The 19,943-nt window shown below is 37.2% G+C and overlaps 1 protein-coding gene across 3 annotated transcripts; it reads left to right on the top strand.

Moving 5' to 3' along the window:
* The first annotated feature begins 1,141 nt into the window (after positions 1-1,141).
* On the top strand, positions 1,142-16,393 carry KRT222 (keratin 222). 3 transcript variants are annotated; one of them, XM_081028671.1, is made up of 6 exons: positions 1,142-1,399; positions 4,510-4,638; positions 5,416-5,636; positions 7,283-7,356; positions 13,777-13,912; positions 14,335-16,393. In XM_081028671.1, the coding sequence occupies exons 2-6, from the start codon at positions 4,534-4,536 to the stop codon at positions 14,561-14,563; spliced, it is 765 nt and encodes a 254-aa protein (XP_080884797.1). In that variant the 5' UTR covers positions 1,142-1,399; positions 4,510-4,533; the 3' UTR covers positions 14,564-16,393. The 3 variants fall into 3 exon arrangements, with proteins under 3 accessions (XP_080884797.1, XP_080884796.1, XP_080884798.1); XM_081028670.1 differs by having other exon boundaries at positions 1,157-1,317; XM_081028672.1 differs by having other exon boundaries at positions 1,199-1,317; positions 4,514-4,638.
* The last annotated feature ends 3,550 nt before the right edge of the window (positions 16,394-19,943 follow it).

Raw genomic sequence — 19,943 nt, 5'->3', positions numbered from 1 at the left:
CCCTACAAATAACAGTCGTGATAGATCTATTCTCAAAAATATTTCAGTCACATCTAGCAACTAGCTGGCCAGATTAAACAAGGAATTTAGGTGGAGAGAGGGAGAATGCAGAGACAGAAGAAGCAATACATGAAACACAACCAAGCAATCAAAGTTCCAATCTCAATGATGTCATTACATCACCCTATGACCTTGGCCAAGACACCTTAACCCCTCCTGCCTCAGGCTTGTCATCTTTACCAGTTACACAAGGACAGGGATGTGAACATTGGATGGAACGATAGATGTAAAGGTGCTTTTTAAAGTTAGAAGAGTTGCACAAATGTTATATTTACAAGAATGAGTTGTCATTAACTGTATGTTGACTAATGAAGGAGCAAGCCCACCATAAATCTTACCTCAGTGAATATACCCTGCACAGAGACCATCTGGTTGCATTTTTTTTCACCTTGTTAAAACACTGGAAATGTTAAGTCTCAGCTCTCATACTCTGTTAGCATTTATCTCTAGCTATAGCTTCATCTGTAATATGCCCTCAGGAATTCACCTCAATACATCAAACCCTGCTGTCAGGCCAGCAGCCTGCCATTAGCCACACAGTATGCATTTGAGAGAAATATAATCCATCAGTCCTGTGGCTAATGACAATTGTCAACTTAATCTGATGGCAGCTTTTTTCAATAACTGTCAGAATATCCAAGATTTACAACATATCCTAGTGCCCTACCACACAGCATTTCTGTTTAAATAACCCAAATGGTTGGGGGTGGGAGGGAAGCCTGTCAAAGAAAAGTTCAGCTACCATGTTTTTGGTTCAGATTTATTTCCATGTAATATCTTGGGAAAACAAAATATAATTGCCTTTACGTATGCCCCATTTCCTTCCCACAAGACAAATTACCTCCCCCCACCACCACCAGCACCACCACCACAAAGTGTTCATGTTTACAGAGAACCTATTCAGGAATACTGAGGATGTTTTCATTTTTTCTGTTCCTTTATGGAGAGTCTGACACTTCTACTATGCGAACAACAACAGGAGAAAAACGTTTACCAAGTACTAGCATAATTGATTAGAACCAGCGTTGCTTCTGAAAAAGGAGCTCTGCGTCTTTAAGGCTACACAGGGGCTCTCCACTCAGAAGCAGACAGAGCGGCTCTGCAGCAGCGACTCATCCTATCGATAAGGTCCAGTTAGCCAAGGTGGAGGATGGGAAAAGAATGGAGCTGTCCCAGCTACTCAATGAGATCAGGGCAAACTATGAAAAGCTCCTCACCAGAAATCAGATAGAGACCGTGCTCTCAGCAAGGATCCAGGTAATGATTTCATACAGACAGGCACCTTCCAGGAGAAGGAGACAATCCATGTCTATCCAATTCCTCTCCCGGCCTCTCTGAGGTACAGTATTTCCTTTTCAATGCAGCATATTCTGGGGAAGGAATTTAGGTTTTACTGCACTGAGACGGGGACTATAGGGGGAAATGCTGTGATTTTACTGTTAAATGACCATTGAATAAATGTTGATTAATGCATTTGATGTTTATATAAATTATGAGGTTCCTATCATTAAAACATGGGGTCAACATACAATAAAATGGTGCACTCTAACCTCCTTTAGACATCCTCCAAAGGAGGCGGCATTTCAAATACCCTTCAAAGATATTACGGAGTTATTTATAGAGATGATTCAAAGAACATCTTTTAAATGACAAGCTTTACAGTAAGATTTATTAATTTGCACACTTTGTAGAAAAAAACTGAAATATTTCTAAACCTTTTTAATGAGTTCGGTTTTATACCAGATGGTTATAAATAGAAATCATCTGAGTATGTGAACATGGGATTCAGAACAATTGAGACATAAATTGGGACAATCAGAATTCCCCAAATTGATAGACACTCCACATAGATTATAGATTTTTGCTTTTGTGCTATAAGGAAAAATGTTTATTTCTAATACGAGGCATGCAATATTTAAGTATTAAAGAGAAAGAGAGAACCAAGTTAAATAAGGGCTAAATCTTAGTTTCATAGACTCACTTTGACAATTATCTTTAGCAATTAATTATGGTATAAACTATTTAAACAAATGTACAAACAAATATTTTAGAAACAAAGATTCAGAAATTCAGGGATTTAGTTAGTTAGTTAGTTAGTTCACCTACCATGTCTGAGTTCAAGTTCTATTCCAACCACTCAGGTATAGAAAAGAGTTTAACTTAAGAACATCCAAAGGGAAAAAATGTTGCTGGGAAATCATTATTTCATGAAATCATTTATTTCATTAGTAATTCCAATTCATTTTTAGTAACATTATAAATTTCACCTCTGATAACATTTTCAGTCTTCATAAAGAATGATCAGTGTCCTAGATTGAGAAAAGTCACTGGGATACTTGATTTAAGTGTTGGAATAGTTCATTCACCTTTTACAAAGAGGGAAAGGGGGAGGAATTAATAGATGACAATTTCTGAAAATCATAAATCAAATAAACATTTTATTTTTGCAACAACAAAAATACAAATTATTTAGTTTATAAGTCACAATGCTGAAATGCATGAAGTAAAAAAGCAAAACTACTCTAGAGCAAGTTTTATTTTGAGTCTTTTTAACGTAAATCTACATTAGAGGATTAGTTTCAAAGAATGCAGAAAGTCAGCTGGAATAAATTCAAGAGAGCCTATCAATTATTATAAAATAAGGCAACACAAGCTATATTAGTTAGTTATTGCTGTGTGACAAACCACCCCAAAACTTTGTGGATGGAAACAACGACTGTGTTCTCTGTTATGATTCTGTGGGTTGATTGGGTTTTGTGGGGTGAGTCTTGCTGCACATGACCTTGGCTGGAACTGCAGTCATCTTAGGGCACAACTGGGCTGGGACATCCAAGGTGGCTCATTTATGTGTCTGGCACCTTGATGGGATTTTTGGATGGCTAGCTCAGCTGAGACAACTGGGCCTGTTTCTCTCTCTCTGTGTAGCTTCAGGGTATCCCTCCATCTGGCTTCCCTACACAATCTCTCCAACAGAGTATCCAGACTTCTTAGATGTTGGCCCAGGGTTCCAAAAAGCAAAGCACAGAAGTTGTCAGGACTTCTTAAGGCTTAGGCCTAGAACTGTCACTTCTGTCACATTCTACTGGATAAAGCAAGAGATGGGTCAGCCCAGATTCGGTGTGGAAGGCCACCACCCAAGAATATGAATTTGAGGAAGTGTGGGTCATTGGAAGCCATTTTCAGAATCTAGTTATCACACAAGCCTAGCTGCAGGTCCACGCTCAAAATCTAAAACACCAGTAAATAGAAGCATTTTTATGCTCTATTTCTTAAATTCTCGACGTTCTCTTTTGAAGTTCCTCTAATATGTGTTGTTGCTTGTTTTTGCCAACTTAACACTAAGAACAAGTGATACAACAAACCAAAAGAAATGTATGAAGAATTTTGTTCTCTAATACTTTGCTTTAAGCTTCATTCATAGACTTCATTTACTCTACTGTTTCCCTTCAAAAAAAAAAATCTGTTGTACCATCATATTCAATTTTTTAAATTTTAAAATGCATTTTTATAAGAACATAAGTGATTTTTTGCTTCAAAATGTTACAATCAATTTCATACATTGCTCCTACTGCTCTTGGATCCAAATGTTAAGAATTCTGTCAAAGGATACTTTTATTTAATTTCAATATCAGCATAAGAATATTTAAGCTGACTAGAAAATAATCCCTTTATTTAATAAGAGGACATTTAGAAAACAATCTTTAAAGAAGTCATTTTACCCGAAATACTCAAAATTAGCATGCCTTCTAAAAAGTTCATGTTGAAAAAGATAAATCAACAGGGGTTCCTTTGATACAGAAGTCTGTTTTAGAATCTCTAATGCCTATGATAACTTAATTCTCTAAATTATTCATAACATACTTTCCAGCAGGATTTACTCCCTGTCTATATACCTAGTCCAATAATTGAGTAATTTAGGGATACATAGCTGTTTTTCTGCTTTTATAAAGCAGCCTACAAGAAAAATACAGGGGGAAAACACACACACACACACACACACACACACACACACTCAAAAACAGAAAAGAAAATATGGGGGAAATAGTAGCTAATTTTCAATCTTTCTTCCTTATAAATGCCATAAATAATGGAAAATTAAGAATCAGAGGTCTCAAAAAAAAAAGAATCAGAGATCTCAAACTTAGGTCCTGCAAACTGTTACTTTTCATTAAAATAGGTGCATTTTCCTGCATTTCATAGACTGACAGTAGGAAGGGACTTTTAAGGTTCATTGCATATCTGAGAAAACTGAGGCAGAGAGTGCAATGGACTTGTTCACATATATAATTAATTAGTAAGTAAGCACTAGCACATACGTTTGTAATCTAACAACTTAAAGAAAAAAATGATTCGATTCTTAGGCTATTTTTCTATAATTGCCTTTAAATGTCTCCTTTTCAAGAGTGCTCTTTCTTTTTTCTGTTACTGTTATTGTTGGCTTTCTTCTAGCTAGAAGAAGATATAAGCAAAAAAATGGACAAAGACGAAGAGGCTTTAAAGGCAGCTCAAGCAGAACTCAAGGAAGCCCGGCGCCAGTGGCACCACCTGCAAGTGGAAATTGAATCTCTCCATGCTGTGGTGAGAATGATCTCCAAAGCAACTGGTCCATTGAATCCCCAGATGTTACCTGATTAAGAGAGGGAAAGGAATTATCCCATTACCTTACAGTGAGAAACTCGCTGTAAGGGAAAAGTCAGGGCCACTGAATTCTATCCTTGGTCATAGTTCAACTGTCTGCTTCCTTCCTTCATGGTAACGGTTGTTATCAATTCACTCAACATTTAGTTCCCACCTATAAAAATGGAGTGATCCTTGCTTATCACCTGGGGTTCTCTAATTGTTGGAGTGGAGAACTAGAGGTTTTGTCATTATTCAGTCATAACAGTGGGGAGTCTCTTATCCACACCATTGAGACATCTAAGAGGAAAATATTTAAACATTGTCCTAAAGTGACTTTTACAAGTAGTCTGCTCTGGCTTTATTATTCAATATTACATTTTTCAATATTTAAAAAAAAAATCAAATAAATCAGAGTATCACACTGCAGATTTTTTTTTGGCTCTAACAATTATTAACATCACAGGATTCCTTTGAAACACTAAAATATATATAATAAATTTATATGTAAATTTAATTTTATATACTAAATTAAATTTATACAAATTTAATTTATATATATAAATTTTAAAAAATTTGGTCATACATAAAGCTGTAAGGAAACACTTCTTGCTTAAGTAATAAAAAATTATCGCAACTTTTTTAAGAAAGAACACAATAGAATGAAGTCATTACAAATCAGATTTCAGAAACATACTTTGTTTCACTGATTCACTGACAAAGGTCTGTATAAAACAGGAAAGGGGCCTTGAAAACTCTCTACACGCCAGTGAGCAACATCACCAGATGCAGCTACAAGGCCTGGAGGCCGTGATTGAAGGACTAGAAAACGAGCTACAAGAAGTGAGGCGCGGCATCGAAAAGCAGCTTCGAGAGCATGAGATACTTCTCAATACCAAGATGAGGCTAGAACAAGAAATAGCAACTTACCGCCGCCTCCTAGAAAAGGAAGAAATCAGGTACCTAATCCCATATAGTTAATGACAAGTGGCCAGAAATGTGGAGCCACTTACGTCATTGTTGACGTAATCACAGAAATTAAATCTAAAAAACCCCATCATCACCAAGGCTTGCTCATGGAGTTCCTACAATAAAATAGGATTAGTGCACACTGCAAAGATTATGAGGAAGAACTATTTCCAGCTTCCCCAAATTAGGAAAAACAGCCAAAATCGGGGACATTGGCTACAACAAAGAGCACATCAAGCCTAGAATGAAATGTGAACAATTCCCAAAAGCTACACAAATAACCTTTCTTAACTTTCTCTCTTTCCATGTTTATGCAGCCCTTTTAGAATTAGTCATTGCCTTTTACGGGCCACCCACAAAGAAAGGTTGGAAAACTTACATATTATTACCACATCCCCCCACCCCAAAGGCCCACTCCCACCACACATCAAACACCAAAATAATAATAATAATAATAATAACAACAATAACGATGGTGTTATTGTTATATTATAACAATATATGGTTATAACCATATGTGGTTTTCCATGGTTATAACCATGGAAAGCAATGGAGTCCATAGTGCACAGTTTAGAAGACTTGATAACAGATGACCTGATAACAAAAGGTATCAAAGAGGAATTCTTATTAATTCACACAATTTCATAATCTGCAATCACTTACAAGGTCATATGGCTTTGAGCACAGCACAACCTCCAATTGTCCATGTTCCCATAAAAAGAAACCTTTATTCTTGCTTCCTTCAGAATTCTGAGTCCTCTATACAACTAGATGAAACTGCTTTAGCCTCTAATGAGTCTTGACATTTACAAAACTTTGAAAAACATAAACTGAATTCAAAATGTACCAATTACTAGCCGAGTGATGCCAGATGCTATTAAAGCTCTCTGTGCCTGTTTTCTAATCTATAAAATGGGAATACTATTACCTACCTCATAGAATTGCTATGAGGGTTCAATGAATTAATGTTTGCAAAGTGCTTAAAACAGTGTTATATAAATATACATATATCATTTATTTATTATTAAATAAGATAAATGGTTATAAATTTCATTTAACTCCTAATTCTTGAAGAAAGGATAACTTGGTATTTAATATTACTACAATTTTTAAAAATTGTATTATGCTACATTTAAGATATACAAGAAAGTATCAAGAAAAATATAACGAACACCCACGTATGCATTTCCCCTAGCTCAGGCAGTGAAACATAAAATGCTGTTGAAGTCTATCAACAACCCCCTTTACCCCCAACCCCAACCCACCCCCACATCTACTCACATCGCATCCTCCTTCCTCAGTCTAACCTGGCTCCTGAATTTGATGCTTATTCATCTCATACATTCTTTTATAGCAATATGTATGTATTCCTAAACAAAATATGAAATTGTTTTGCATATTATTTTAATCTTTATACAATTAGCTACAACTCACCCATTTTTTTCACTCACTGTTACACTTGGGAGATTTATTCATAAAGATACAATGTACCCTTAGTGCATTTATTTTCACTGCTAAATAACATTTCCATTGTATGAATCCACTACAATTTATCCATTCTCTTATTGGTGACCATTTGTTTCAATTATACGCTAATACAATGTTGCTCCTATAATATAATTCTTTCCAATTTCAGATATTATGGTTGTATCCAAGGTGGGAAAAAAGAACAAAAACCTACAACTAGAGTTGGTTTTGTTTTACCTTCAGGTGAGTTTCTGATATAAGTAAACTAACTTGAAAAGTGAAGTGCCATTTATAGTGACTGGAAGTAAATTAAATACTCTAACATAGCAAAAAAAAAAAAGCAATATTTGAATGAACTTTGACATACTATAAATTGACTGAATGGTACTTCAACATTTCAATTTAATATTTCTTTTTTTTTTATTTAATTAATTTTATTGGGGTGACAATTGTTAGTAAATTTACATAGATTTCAGGTGTACAATTCTGTATTACATCGTCTATAAATCCCATTGTGTGTTCACCACCCAGAGTCAGTTCTCCTTCCATCACCATATATTTGATCCCCTTTACCCTCATCACCCACCCCCCACCCCCTTACCCTCTGGTAACCACTAAATTATTGTCTGTGTCTATGAGTTTTTGTTTCTCATTTGTTTGTCTTGTTCTTTTTGGTTTATATACCACATATCAGTGAAATCATAGGGTTCTCTGCTTTTTCTGTCTGACTTGTTTCACTTAGCATTATTCTCTCGAGATCCATCCATGTTGTCACAAATGTTCCTATATCATCTTTCCTTAACGCCGAATAGTATTCCATTGTGTATATGTACCACAACTTCTTTATCCATTCATCTATCGAAGGACATTTTGGTTGTTTCCATGTCTTGGCCACCGTAAACAAAGCTGCAATGAACATTGGCGTACACGTGTCTCTATAGAGAAATGCTTTTATATTTTTGGGGTAGATACCCAGGAGAGCGATTGCTGGGTCATATGGTAATTCTATTCGTAATTTCTTGAGGAACCTCCACACTGCCTTCCATAGCGGCTGCACCAGTCTGCATTCCCACCAACAGTGTATGAGAGTTCCTTTTTCTCCACAGCCTCTCCAACACTTGTTACTATTTGTTTTGTTGATGAAAGCCATTCTGACTGGGGTGAGGTGATATCTCATTGTGGTTTTCATTTGCATTTCTCTGATGATTAGCGATGTTGAGCATTTTTTCATATGTCTATTTGCCATTTGTATGTCCTCTTTGGAGAAATGTCTCTTCAGGTCCTCTGTCCATTTTTCAATTGGGTTGTTTGTTTTTTTGTTGTTGAGTTTCATGAGTTCCTTGTATATTTTGGATATTAGCCCCTTATCAGAGGAACTGTTTGCGAAAATCTTCTCCCATTCAGTTGGTTGCCTCATTATTTTGTCAATAGTTTCTTTTGCTGTGCAGAAGCTTTTCAGTTTCATATAATCCCATTTGTTTATTTTAGTTTTTACTTCCATTGCCTTTGGAGTCAAATTCATAAAATGCGCTTTGAACCCAAGGTCCATAAGTTTAGTACCTATGTTTTCTTCAATGCAGTTTATTGTGTCAGGTCTTATGCTTAAGTCTTTGATCCATTTTGAATTAATTTTGGTACATGGTGACAGATAGCAGTCCAGTTTCATTCTTTTGCACGTAGCTATCCAATTCTGCCAGCACCATTTATTGAAGAGGCTGTCTTTCCTCCATCGTATGTTTTTAGCTTCTTTGTCAAAAATTATCTGTCCATATTTATATGGTTTTATTTCTGGGTTCTCAATTCTATTCCATTGGTCTATGTGTCTGTTTTTCCGCCAATACCAAGCTGTTTTGATTATTGTAGCCCTGTAGTACAAGGAAAAATCAGGGAGTGTGATACCTCCAGTATTGTTCTTTTTTTTTAATATTGCTTTGGCTATTCGGGGTCTTTTGTGGTTCCAAACAAATCTGATGATTTTTTGTTCTATTTCTTTAAAAAATGCCATTGGGATTTTAATGGGGATTGCATTAAATCTGTATATGGCTTTGGGTAATATGGCCATTTTAACTATGTTGATTCTTCCAATTCATGAGCACGGAATGTCTTTCCATTTCTTTGTGTCTTCTTCAATTTCTTTCAAAAATGTCTTATAGTTTTCAGCATATAAATCCTTCACATCCTTGGTTAAGTTTATTCCTAGGTATTTTATTCTTTTTGCTGCAATTGCAAAAGGAATTGTTTTTTCTATCTCTTTTTCTGAGATTTCATTGTTGGTATATAGGAAAGCAATGGACTTTTGTACGTTGATTTTGTAGCCAGCAACTTTACTATATTCATTGATTGTTTCTAATAGCTTTTTGGTGGAGTCTTTAGGGTTTTCTATGTATAGCATCATGTCATCTGCAAAGAGTGACAATTTAACTTCTTCATTCCCAATTTGGATGCCTTTTATTTCTTTCTCTTGCCTGATAGCTCTGGCGAGGACTTCCAACACTATGTTGAAAAGCAGAGGTGATAGGGGACAACCTTGTCGTGTTCCTGAACGTAGAGCAAAGGGCTTCAGCTTTTCCCCATTAATTATGAGGTTAGCTGAGGGCTTGTCGTATATGGCCTTTATTATGTTGAGGTGTTTTCCTTCTATACCAATTTTAGTAAGTGTTTTAATCATAAATGGATGTTGTATCTTATCAAATGCTTTTTCTGCATCAATTGATAGAATCATATGATTTTTGTCCTTTATTTTGTTTATGTGATGTATCACATTGATGGATTTGCGAATGTTGAACCATCCTTGTGCCCCGGGGATGAACCCCACTTGGTCGTGATGAATAATCTTTTTAATGCATTGTTGTATTCGATTTGCTAGAATTTTGTTTAGGATTTTAGCATCTGTATTCATCAGAGATATAGGTCTGTAGTTTTCTTTTTTTGTGTTGTCCTTACCAGGTTTTGGTATCAGGGTAATGTTGGCCTCATAAAATGAGTTAGGGAGTACTGACTCTTCTTCAATTTTTTGGAAGAGTTTGAGCAGGATTGATATTAGATCCTCTTTGAAGGTTTGGTAGAATTCACTGGTGAAGCCATCTGGTCCAGGACTTTTGATTTTGGGAAGGTTTTTGATGACTGATTCAATTTCCTTACTGGTGATCGGCCTGTTAAGATTTTCCAGATCTTCATGATTCAGCCTTGGAAGGCTATATGTTTCTAAGAACTTGTCCATTTCTTCTAAGTTATTAAATTTGGTGGCATATAGTCCTTCATAGTATTCTTGGATAATCCTTTGTATTTCTGTGGTGTCCGTGATAACTTCCCCTTTTTCATTTCTGATTTTGTTAATTAGTGTCTTCTCTCTTTTTATCTTAGTGAGTCTAGCCAAGGGTTTGTCGATTTTGTTAATCTTTTCAAAGAACCAGCTTTTTGTCACATTAATTTTTTCTATTGTCTTTTTGTTCTCTATTTCATTTAGTTCTGCTCTGATTTTTGTTATTTCCTTTCTTCTGCTGACCTTGGGTTTTGCTTGTTCTTCTTTTTCTAGTTTTTTAAGGTGTAACATGAGGTTATTTATTTGGGATTTTTCTTGTTTCTTGAGATAGGCCTGTAATGATATAAATTTCCCTCTTAAAACTGCTTTCAAGGCATCCCAAAAATTTTGGTAGGATGTATTTTCATTGTCATTTGTTTCTATGTATCTTTTGAGCTCTCCTCTAATTTCTTCTTTGACCCAATCGTTCTTTAAAAGTATGTTGTTTAATCTCCATGTATTTGTGTTTTTTCCTGCTTTCTTTTTGCAGTTGATATCCAATTTCAAAGCTTTGTGATCAGAGAATATGCTTGGTATGATTTCAATCTTCTTAAATTTGCTGAGGCCGATTTTGTGTCCCAATATATGGTCTATCCTTGAGAATGTTCCATGTACACTAGAAAAGAATGTATAGTCTGATGTTTTAGGATGAAGTGCTCTATATATGTCAATTATGTCCAATTCATCTAATGTGTCATTTAGGGCTGCAATTTCGTTATTTATCTTCTGTTTGGATGATCTATCCATAGCTGTCAATGATGTATTTAAGTCCCCTAGTATAATTGTGTTTTGGTCAATTTCTCCCTTTAGTTCTGTTAGTAGTTGCTTGGTATATTTCGGTGCTCCCTGATTGGGGGCATAAATATTGATGACTGTTATGTCTTCTTGTTGTATAGTCCCCTTTACCATTATGAAATGTCCATCTTTGTCTCTTGTTATCTTTTTCACCCTGAAGTCTGTTTCATCGGAAATCATTATGGCTACACCTGATTTTTTCTGGGTACCATTTGCTTGAAGTGTCAATTTCCACCCTTTCACTTTGAGTCTATGCTTGTCCTTGTAGCTTAGATGTGTCTCTTGTAGGCAGCATATGGTTGGGTTTAGTTTTTTGATCCAATCTGCTACTCTGTGTCTCTTTATTGGTGAGTTCAGTTCATTTACATTTAGGGTGATTATTGATATGTGAGGATTTCCTGTCATTCTGTCTTTAGTTTTCTGGTAAGGCTGTGTCTCCATTGTTTCTTTGCCTTTTTGTTGTTGTCTGTTATTTCTGTGTGGTAGTATTCTATGATGTTTCCCTCTGTTTCTTCTTTTATTACAGTATATATTTCAGATTTGGATGTTTTTTGAGTGGTTACCCTTGAGTTTATGTAAAAGAAAGTTTGATATTTAGAGTATTCCAGTTTCTTCAGTACGCTTACTTTCTCTATTCCCATATTCCAGTTCAGGCCTTTACGCTCCCCCTTTTTATGTTTCGGTTGCCACAAGTTGTCCCTGTTGATGGTGGTCTAATAGCCTCCTTTAGTATTTCTTGTAGTGCAGGTCGTGTATTAGAAAATTCCCTCAGCTTCTGGATGTCTGGAAAGGTCTTTATTCCTCCTTCATATCTAAAGGAGATCTTTGCTGGATATATTATTCTTGGCTCATGATTTCTCTCTTTCAATAGTTTGAATATTTGGTTCCATTCCCTCCTAGCTTGTAGAGTTTCTGCTGAAAAATCTGATGATAATCTAATGGGCTTTCCTTTGTAAGTTACCGTCTTTTTTTCCCTGGCTGCCTTGAGGATTCTTTCTTTATCATTGATTTTAGACAGCTTCAATACAATGTGCCTTGGAGAAGGCCTGTTGGGATTGAGGTAATTAGGTGTTCTATTTGCTTCTTGGATTCGAGGATCCAGTTCTGTCCACAAGTTTGGGAAGTTCTCATCGACGATTTGTTTGAATATATTCTCTGTTCCCTTCCCTCTTTCTTCTCCTTCTGGTATACCCATTATTCTTATATTGCTCTTTCTGATGGAGTCAGAAAGTTCTTGTAGAGTTCTTTCATTTCTTTTAAGTCTCAAGTCTCTTTCTTCTTCCCTCTGTGTAAATTCCAGGTTCCTATCTTCTATGTCACTGATTCTTTCCTCCATCTGGTCAACTCTACTACCTAAGCTGGATATTTTATTGTTAATTTCTTCTATTGAGTTCTTAATCTCCAGAAATTCTATTTGGTTCTTTTTCAAGATTTCAATCTCTTTTGTAAAATGCTCATGGTGTTCTTTGATTGTGTTTCTGAGTTCATTAAACTGCCTTTCTGTGTTTTCTTGCATCTCGTTCAGTTTTTTCAGAATTGCGATCTTGAATTCTCTGTCATTTAAATCACAAAGGTCCATATCTCTAAGTTCCTTTTCTGGAGACTTTTCACTTTCTTTCTGAGCTATCTTGTTGCCTTGGTTATTCATGGCAATCACTGATTTACTATTTCTCTTCCTAGACATCTACAGGAGTGTCTTCTGCAACAGGTTGATAGGTATGCGAAGAGCTTTTGGAGTTCCAAAGCTCTTTCTGCACCAGATTCAGAGCCCGTTTGTTTCAGCAGTTCTGTTTACTCCTGCAGGGATCCGCCCAGATAGGTGGGGCCAGGGGCGGGGTGAGTTGTGAGAGGTGGCCCAGAGCAATGGCGGCGACCACCACCACAGCCAGTCCTGCTTCCACAGCTCCCTCCCCTTTGCCGGAACTAGTTGAGCTGCGAATCTGTGTCTGCGGTCCACAGTTCTCAGAGCAGCAAATATTCTGTCCTTTGATCCGACACTGCTACTTTATCGCTTCTAGCACCGGGCAGGTGGGGGCGGGGCGAGCTCTGGGAGGGTAGGGAGGGGGCGGCCAGTCTCCGTGCCTAAGGCTTCCGTTCTCCGCTCGGCAGTGAGGGCTTAAACCACCGATTTCAGCCCTCTTCCCTCAGTCTTTGCTCCGAGGTCTGCCGTGAGTGAGCGTTGGGTTCAGCGGTTTTGTATGCTGCCCCCTCAGCCCTGTGGGCCGTAAGCGGAGCCCTAGGAGTCCGAGTCCTTCCCTCTCCCGCAGTTGCGGAAGATCCGGGCGCAGCGGGCTCCGAGCACTGAGCTAGGTCTGTGTCCTGCGCCCGCGAGGCTCCGTCTCTGCACTTCTCCTCTCCCTCCTCCCCCGCTCGCGCGATTCACCCACCTGGAGGTGAATTCAGTAGTCGGCCTCTTCGTCTTGCCTGTCTGCTGTGCAAGGAGTCCTTTGTGGAGTTATTGTTGTCCGATTCGTTGTAAATTCCAGGGGAGCGTTACAGAGGCTCACCTCACGCCGCCATTTTTTTTTTATCCTCAATTTAATATTTCATAAATAAAATTTTCACAGCCATTATCAATGAAATATCTTTTTCAACGAAAGTCCCACAAAAGTGTGAGAACGAAAAAGTGGAAACAGTGACCAAACAGGCAATATTAAATGGAAATATCGTGAAGGAAAGCACTGAAGCTCATGGTACTATTCAGTAAGTAAATTAATTTTGACTAAGAAATAATAATAAACATATGTAAAGAAATGAATCTCAGTTGAGTAATCTTAGTAATCTTTGTTTGAATGTTTCCAAACATAATTTTAAAATGCTGTGATTTTTAATCTGATACGAATATATTTAATCAAAAACTTAGATGGAGTACTCAATCCTCAATTCACCATTTTTCTAAAGCTATAACCAAAACATCAAAATTCCATAGAATTCCCTAGAAATTATAGTCATTTGATTTTTAAAGTACATAAATTATAAATTCCATAATGTAAATTGAATATTATAATTGTAAATGTACACTATAATTTATACAAACTTCTTGATTTCTTTTTCATATGAAATACATGTTACATATTTTTAATATATCCATACTTCATTTAGAGAGGTTTATTTTATCATTTCAGGACAGAGAAAGTGGATGAAGTTATTAAAGAATGGGAAGGTTCCTTCTTTAAAGATAACCCTCGATTAAGGAAAAAATCTGTTTCTCTTCGATTTGATCTTCATCTAGCAGCCACTGATGAAGGGTGTTTACAGACTAAACAGGATAATCTACCAGATATAGAAGTCAGGCTTATCATGAGGAGATCGTGCAGTATCCCCTCTATCAAAACTCCATCAGCAGCTAATTAATCCAAAGACAGTATTTGCTTGACTTGAAAATGATATTAGAATGGACCAAGGTGGGGCAATGCTGACCCCCTTCTGTCCCAAAATGTAAGTTATTAAGTATGTATGTGAGGATCAATGTGTGATTCTCTTTAGGGAATAAAACATGGCATGGGACAACATTTCTCTGGATCTGATTATGGATGTATTTCTTGGAGAGGGGGAACTTAATAAACTCAGAAATTCTGTACGGTTTCTATTTTATTTATTCTCCAAATACTCTTCTTTTTCCCTTGAAATTTTATCAGAGCCTGTAAGCATTAGCTGGCTTAGTAAAGTCTTCGAAATTTCACTCAATGGCTGAATACTCAAAGGAAAAGGGAATAGTTTATTTAAATATGATTATATTATGTTAAGCATCACAGTTATTCATCACTATTCTACGACTGATTGTATCTAAAGATATTTTTCTAGTTAAAAAAGAAAGCAATTATAAACAAACTTTTAAGGACTCACTATTCATTTAACCAAAAATTTTCCTTTTGAGACAATTATTTGCACACTTAGAAAAAGAAGAATTATTTTCCATGAGCAGTTTTGAGCAAACTGTAGAAACACAACCCAGTGCTAATTTGATGATTTAATAAAATTGATCTTCATCTAAAAGTGTTTTGTAGTCATTACCTGATTTCCAGAAGTTACTGTATTCAAAGAACTTTAAAGGATATGTCCTCTCCCACAAAAACTGAGGCCAGCTGTGCAAAATATGAAAAGCTGGTTACTACAGTTACTAGAACAGAGTTGTCGAACCTCTCACCATTCCAACTTTTCCATTTATAAAGTTAAATGTGATTAATTGGAGTATTTGACGTGAGCATTAGGTAAGATACTATATGAACTATTATAAATATTTCCTGTAATCATTTATGTGAATTAGGATAACAGTATTGTTATCTAAGCTAAGAGTATTTGAAGGATTTATGTTTTTAAATTGTTCAAACTGTAATAAATATGGATAGAAAATATATTTGTGAATCAGTCAAGGATTGTTGCAAAGCTTTTTAAACAACCTAATTTGTTTAATATAGGTATATTTATTTTATAACCTTAAATAATAAGTACCTGTTTTCAAACATTAGAAATTTATAGGCTAGTAATTATTTTCTAAACAAAAAAAACGTTGAGTACCACTCATCATACTTTTTTCCCAGCTAAAGTATCATCCAAGGGCTATAGCTATGTTAGCATTTTAGTACAGCCTTTGCAATAGCAATTTCTCTCTCTTTCTCCCTCCCCCCGCCACTTTATTTCAACTTTAAAAAGTATATTTTAACCAGAAGAAAATTATGCTAAATAATCCTTAACATAATACAGGGATATAAAGTTAACTCTTTTTTTTCCAATTCCTTCAGATTTCTTTTGGCCTGGCTTATTCTATTTAGTGAAAGGGATGATTTTGTTGTCAAGGATACAACAGCATGTTAAGTGCTTATTCTTGCATAAGCATCTTACCTAAAATACATCCTATACATAAAAATATTTTCATTCAATACTAGTTAAATGTTGCTAACTTTATTAAAGCTTTGACAAATGCAATCATACAAGCTATTGTAGTAAAGTTACTGTACTTAGCAACAGTAATCATAACAATGTAATATATCTTGTGATATGCAGTGTTAACAACTTAGTACTGGGCATCATGAATGTAACTGCTTATTATAGTAATTCCACTGTGCAGCTAGTGTATGTAACGTGTACATTTTGAAATATCGTACTTGAATTTATAACAGTTTTATTTGCTTTGGGGCATTTTAAATTGGGATATGAATTTACCAGAGTAAATGATACCACTACAATAAAAAAAAATTGAAACATGAACTCTAAAGCTGCATTGTATTTGAGTTTGAGACACTGTGTTGAGTTAAATTGTTCCAATACAGTTAGCTCACATGGGGAATGTAACCACGGTGGATGTTTTTATACCTTTTATACCTTTTCTTACAAAAGAAAAAATAAGAATAGTATATTCTAATAAATGATATATTCTAATAAAAAAATCAATATAATCCCATCATCCTGGGAAAAGTATGACAGTAGCCACTATTTGCAGAGTGCTTACACAGTTGTACTCAGCATACTTGTACATAATCACTAATGGTCATAACAATCCTACAAGATGCTCAATATTGTCATTTTTATGAATAGAAATTAATATTCTTCCATCTCTCTGGAAGAGTGAAAATACATGCTTCCGTAACAAAATACAAAAATAAAGAGTAATTCCAATTACTAACAATTATAGGATCCCAGCCCCAGTTCTGGCACTAATTAGCCATGGAACCAGGAAGGAATCATTGAAATTCCCTAGGCCTCAATTTTCACACTTGAAAACAAAGGGAAAGGTGGTGCTTGGTAATAATCTTACTCTGCCTACTTCGTAGAGTTGTTTGAAATAATACGTAAGTGAAAATATTTGGCAAAGCACTACTCGAATATACAGTACTAACTGAATAAAAATTATAATTGGGAGAGAAGAATTTGTGAGAACAATTATATATAATGCTGACAATGATTAAGTAATAGTTTAAAACACAACAGGTAATGAGAATATTTTAATTATTCATTTGCTGCCAGAAGGGTTATTCTTTCCCAGTGAGTTACCCAATTTGAACAGTTCTACCATGATAGTTTTCAAAGTACAAAAATGTTCTCTAGAGTCAAAAAATGCTTAAATTAATTTGAAAGTTTCAAATGGAAACGTATTATGGTACATGGGTCAAAATTAAACTTTCGTTAAATATAAATAATATTCATACACGTTACTCAGATTATCAACATGTGAAATCAAAGGAAAGTTTGTGCTCAGGGCAGAAATTGTTTCTGTGTACACACAGATTGCCATATTCATGGGCATACTACAAATAAAAATTTTGAAATAAGATATGTGCAAATCGATACAAGCCTTTCCCCAGGTTCCCTTACACACGTAGACCCTAGACCAGGGTAGGCAAACTTTGGGCAGTACCATCCCTGTACCAACTATACTACTCCACCCGTGTAGCTGAAAGCAGCTATAAGTAATATGTAAATAAATGGGCGTGGCTATGTTCTAATAAAATTCCAAAAACAGAAGGCAGCTCGGCTCTGGCCTGCGGTTTGCCCACAGCTGCCTGCCCTAGACCTTCAAATAAGGCCTGTGGGTGATAGATTATACCCCAGATTCTGCAGGACCATCCTGTTTCCAAACACTTTCTTTCTTTTCCACACCACATGTCAAAGCCCACATCCTAGATCCTTAAGATATTTTTAAGGCAATGCAGAAGATTGTAAAAGCAAACCCTATTTTGTCCAATTCTAAAAAACACTGTGAATCACTCTGTCCTGGAAATCTGCTGGCCTTCAATATTTCACAACTATGTGCAGCAATAGAAACTGAATACCCTGTTTTCATAGAAACAGCTGAGAAAATTAGCCTATTTCACCATTTTGCCTATAACCAAACTTTTATAAGCTGTTTGGCTCAGACAGAGCCAAATTTTAAGGGGAAAAATCCATTTAAATAAGCTTCATTGGAACATACTACAGACAAAATGCATGATTCAGTGGTTGGTTCAAAATCTTTCTCAACTCACAGACCTCTTTGAGAATCTGTTGAATTACTATCTGGGGGAAAAAATCATATAAAAAGTGTGCATAATTTTAAAAGTTCATAGATTTCATAAAGCCTATTCATGGACTGCAGGTTTTTCCTTGTTCTCTCCCATTTTTTCCTTTTTCTTTCTTCCTTCCCAGTCATGCTTCTCTGCCTACCTCCAAGTGTGTCTCCCCACCCCCCAGCTTCTTCCCAGTCCAATAGAAAGAAATTGGAGACCTAGGCCTGAATCCCAGCTTAATCACTTACTAGTTTTGGCTTCCCTGTTTTGGGGGAAGAAGAACCTCAAGAAAGTATGAGTAGTGTCAGAAAGGAAAGGAGGCCAAGTTCCTGAATCTTGCTGCTGGAAACAAAACTAAACTACTTGGGCCTAAGACTATCTCTGGGGTTTACCACTAGGCCCCTGTGAGGGCTCCTAACAACCTTTATAGTTACAATAGTTTAAAGTCATATTAATGATGCATCCCATATTTTCCAGCATTAATCATGGTTCCAAAAGTCTGTCTTGTGGTCCCCATAAATATTCCTATACATGCAATATCGTATGTCCTGAGTTTGCTTTGGGGGGCGGGGGGGGGAAACTCAGTGTAAGTAGAGTCTACCTTGGATTATTTCACTCTTAGATCTCTTGCAGTCTTTCCCTTCCATACGCTCTTTAATTTCACTAATTTCTATGTATGCATATAAAAATATTGGAGGTGGAAGACTCAGACAGGGTTTCACTTGTCCCAGGCTTTACAAACCTCTAGAGATGCGCTGGTCATTGCTGGCACACCCCAGATGGTGGCAAAGGGCAGCCCAAGAATTCACTAAGTCACTCAAAATGTCAACACTGGTTTCAAATAATCACAGGTCAGGGAGCCCATCTGTTCCTTTTTCCTCCACAGTGGCCCACAGTGGCCAGGTGTTTACACATGCAAGGAAGGGGCTCCTCATTGGCAAACCAACGTACTCATGATTTAGTGGAAAGAGCCCTGGACTAGACCAGAAGGCCGCCTTGATACACTTTTATTGAGCATCTAACAATGGGTCAAGCCCTTCGTAGGCACTGGTAATAGCAAGATGACCAATGCAGATGTCTGTACCATTGCTTTCAAGACACTCAGAATGCACAGGGGATGACAAACGCACTCTGCTAGCTACAGAGGATCAGGTAGAGACTACCATAAATTGTAGAAGAATCGTGGTGGTGGAGAGAAAGGATTGTGGGGGGTCGGGGGGTCGGGGGGGCATCACAACGAGGCATATGAGCTGCATTCAGCAAGACAGAAGAGTTGAAGCTGAAAGTGGGCGACAGTCTTTCCTGGCGGAGGGAACGGAATGAGCCAAGACAGCGTTGGACACAGCCTAGTGGCAGCGCGGGCGCTCCAAGGGCACCCAACCTGGAGCGAGAGGATCAGCATCTCTGGGCTTTGGCTCAGAAACCCGAGGCAGCGGCACCAGCCAGACTCGCATCTGGAAAACCTGAAAGGCCCGTGTTGCTTTTCGCCGAGGCTGATGCCCGGCCGTTCGGGTAGGAAGCCCTACGAGAAGGCCGTGGGGACGGAAATCCCGCGAACCGAGCGCTCCGCGCCTCCGTCCTCGGCTCGCTTAGGCACACACTCCCGCTCCTAGAGAAAAAGGAAAGAAGACGACCGGATCCCAAAGCGCGCGGAGGCGGGCGCGGCCAGCGCGGACACAGTGGTTCCGGGGCCTCGCCCCTGGGCGACTCCCGCCGTCTTCCGGCCCCGCGCGCGGAGCGCAGGCCGCGGC

The sequence above is a fragment of the Rhinolophus hipposideros genome (assembly GCF_964194185.1).
Source record: "Rhinolophus hipposideros genome assembly, chromosome: 20".
Lineage (NCBI taxonomy): Eukaryota > Metazoa > Chordata > Mammalia > Chiroptera > Rhinolophidae > Rhinolophus > Rhinolophus hipposideros.
The sequence above is the reverse complement of the archived record's forward strand: the minus strand, read 5'-3'. Positions and strand labels throughout refer to the sequence as shown.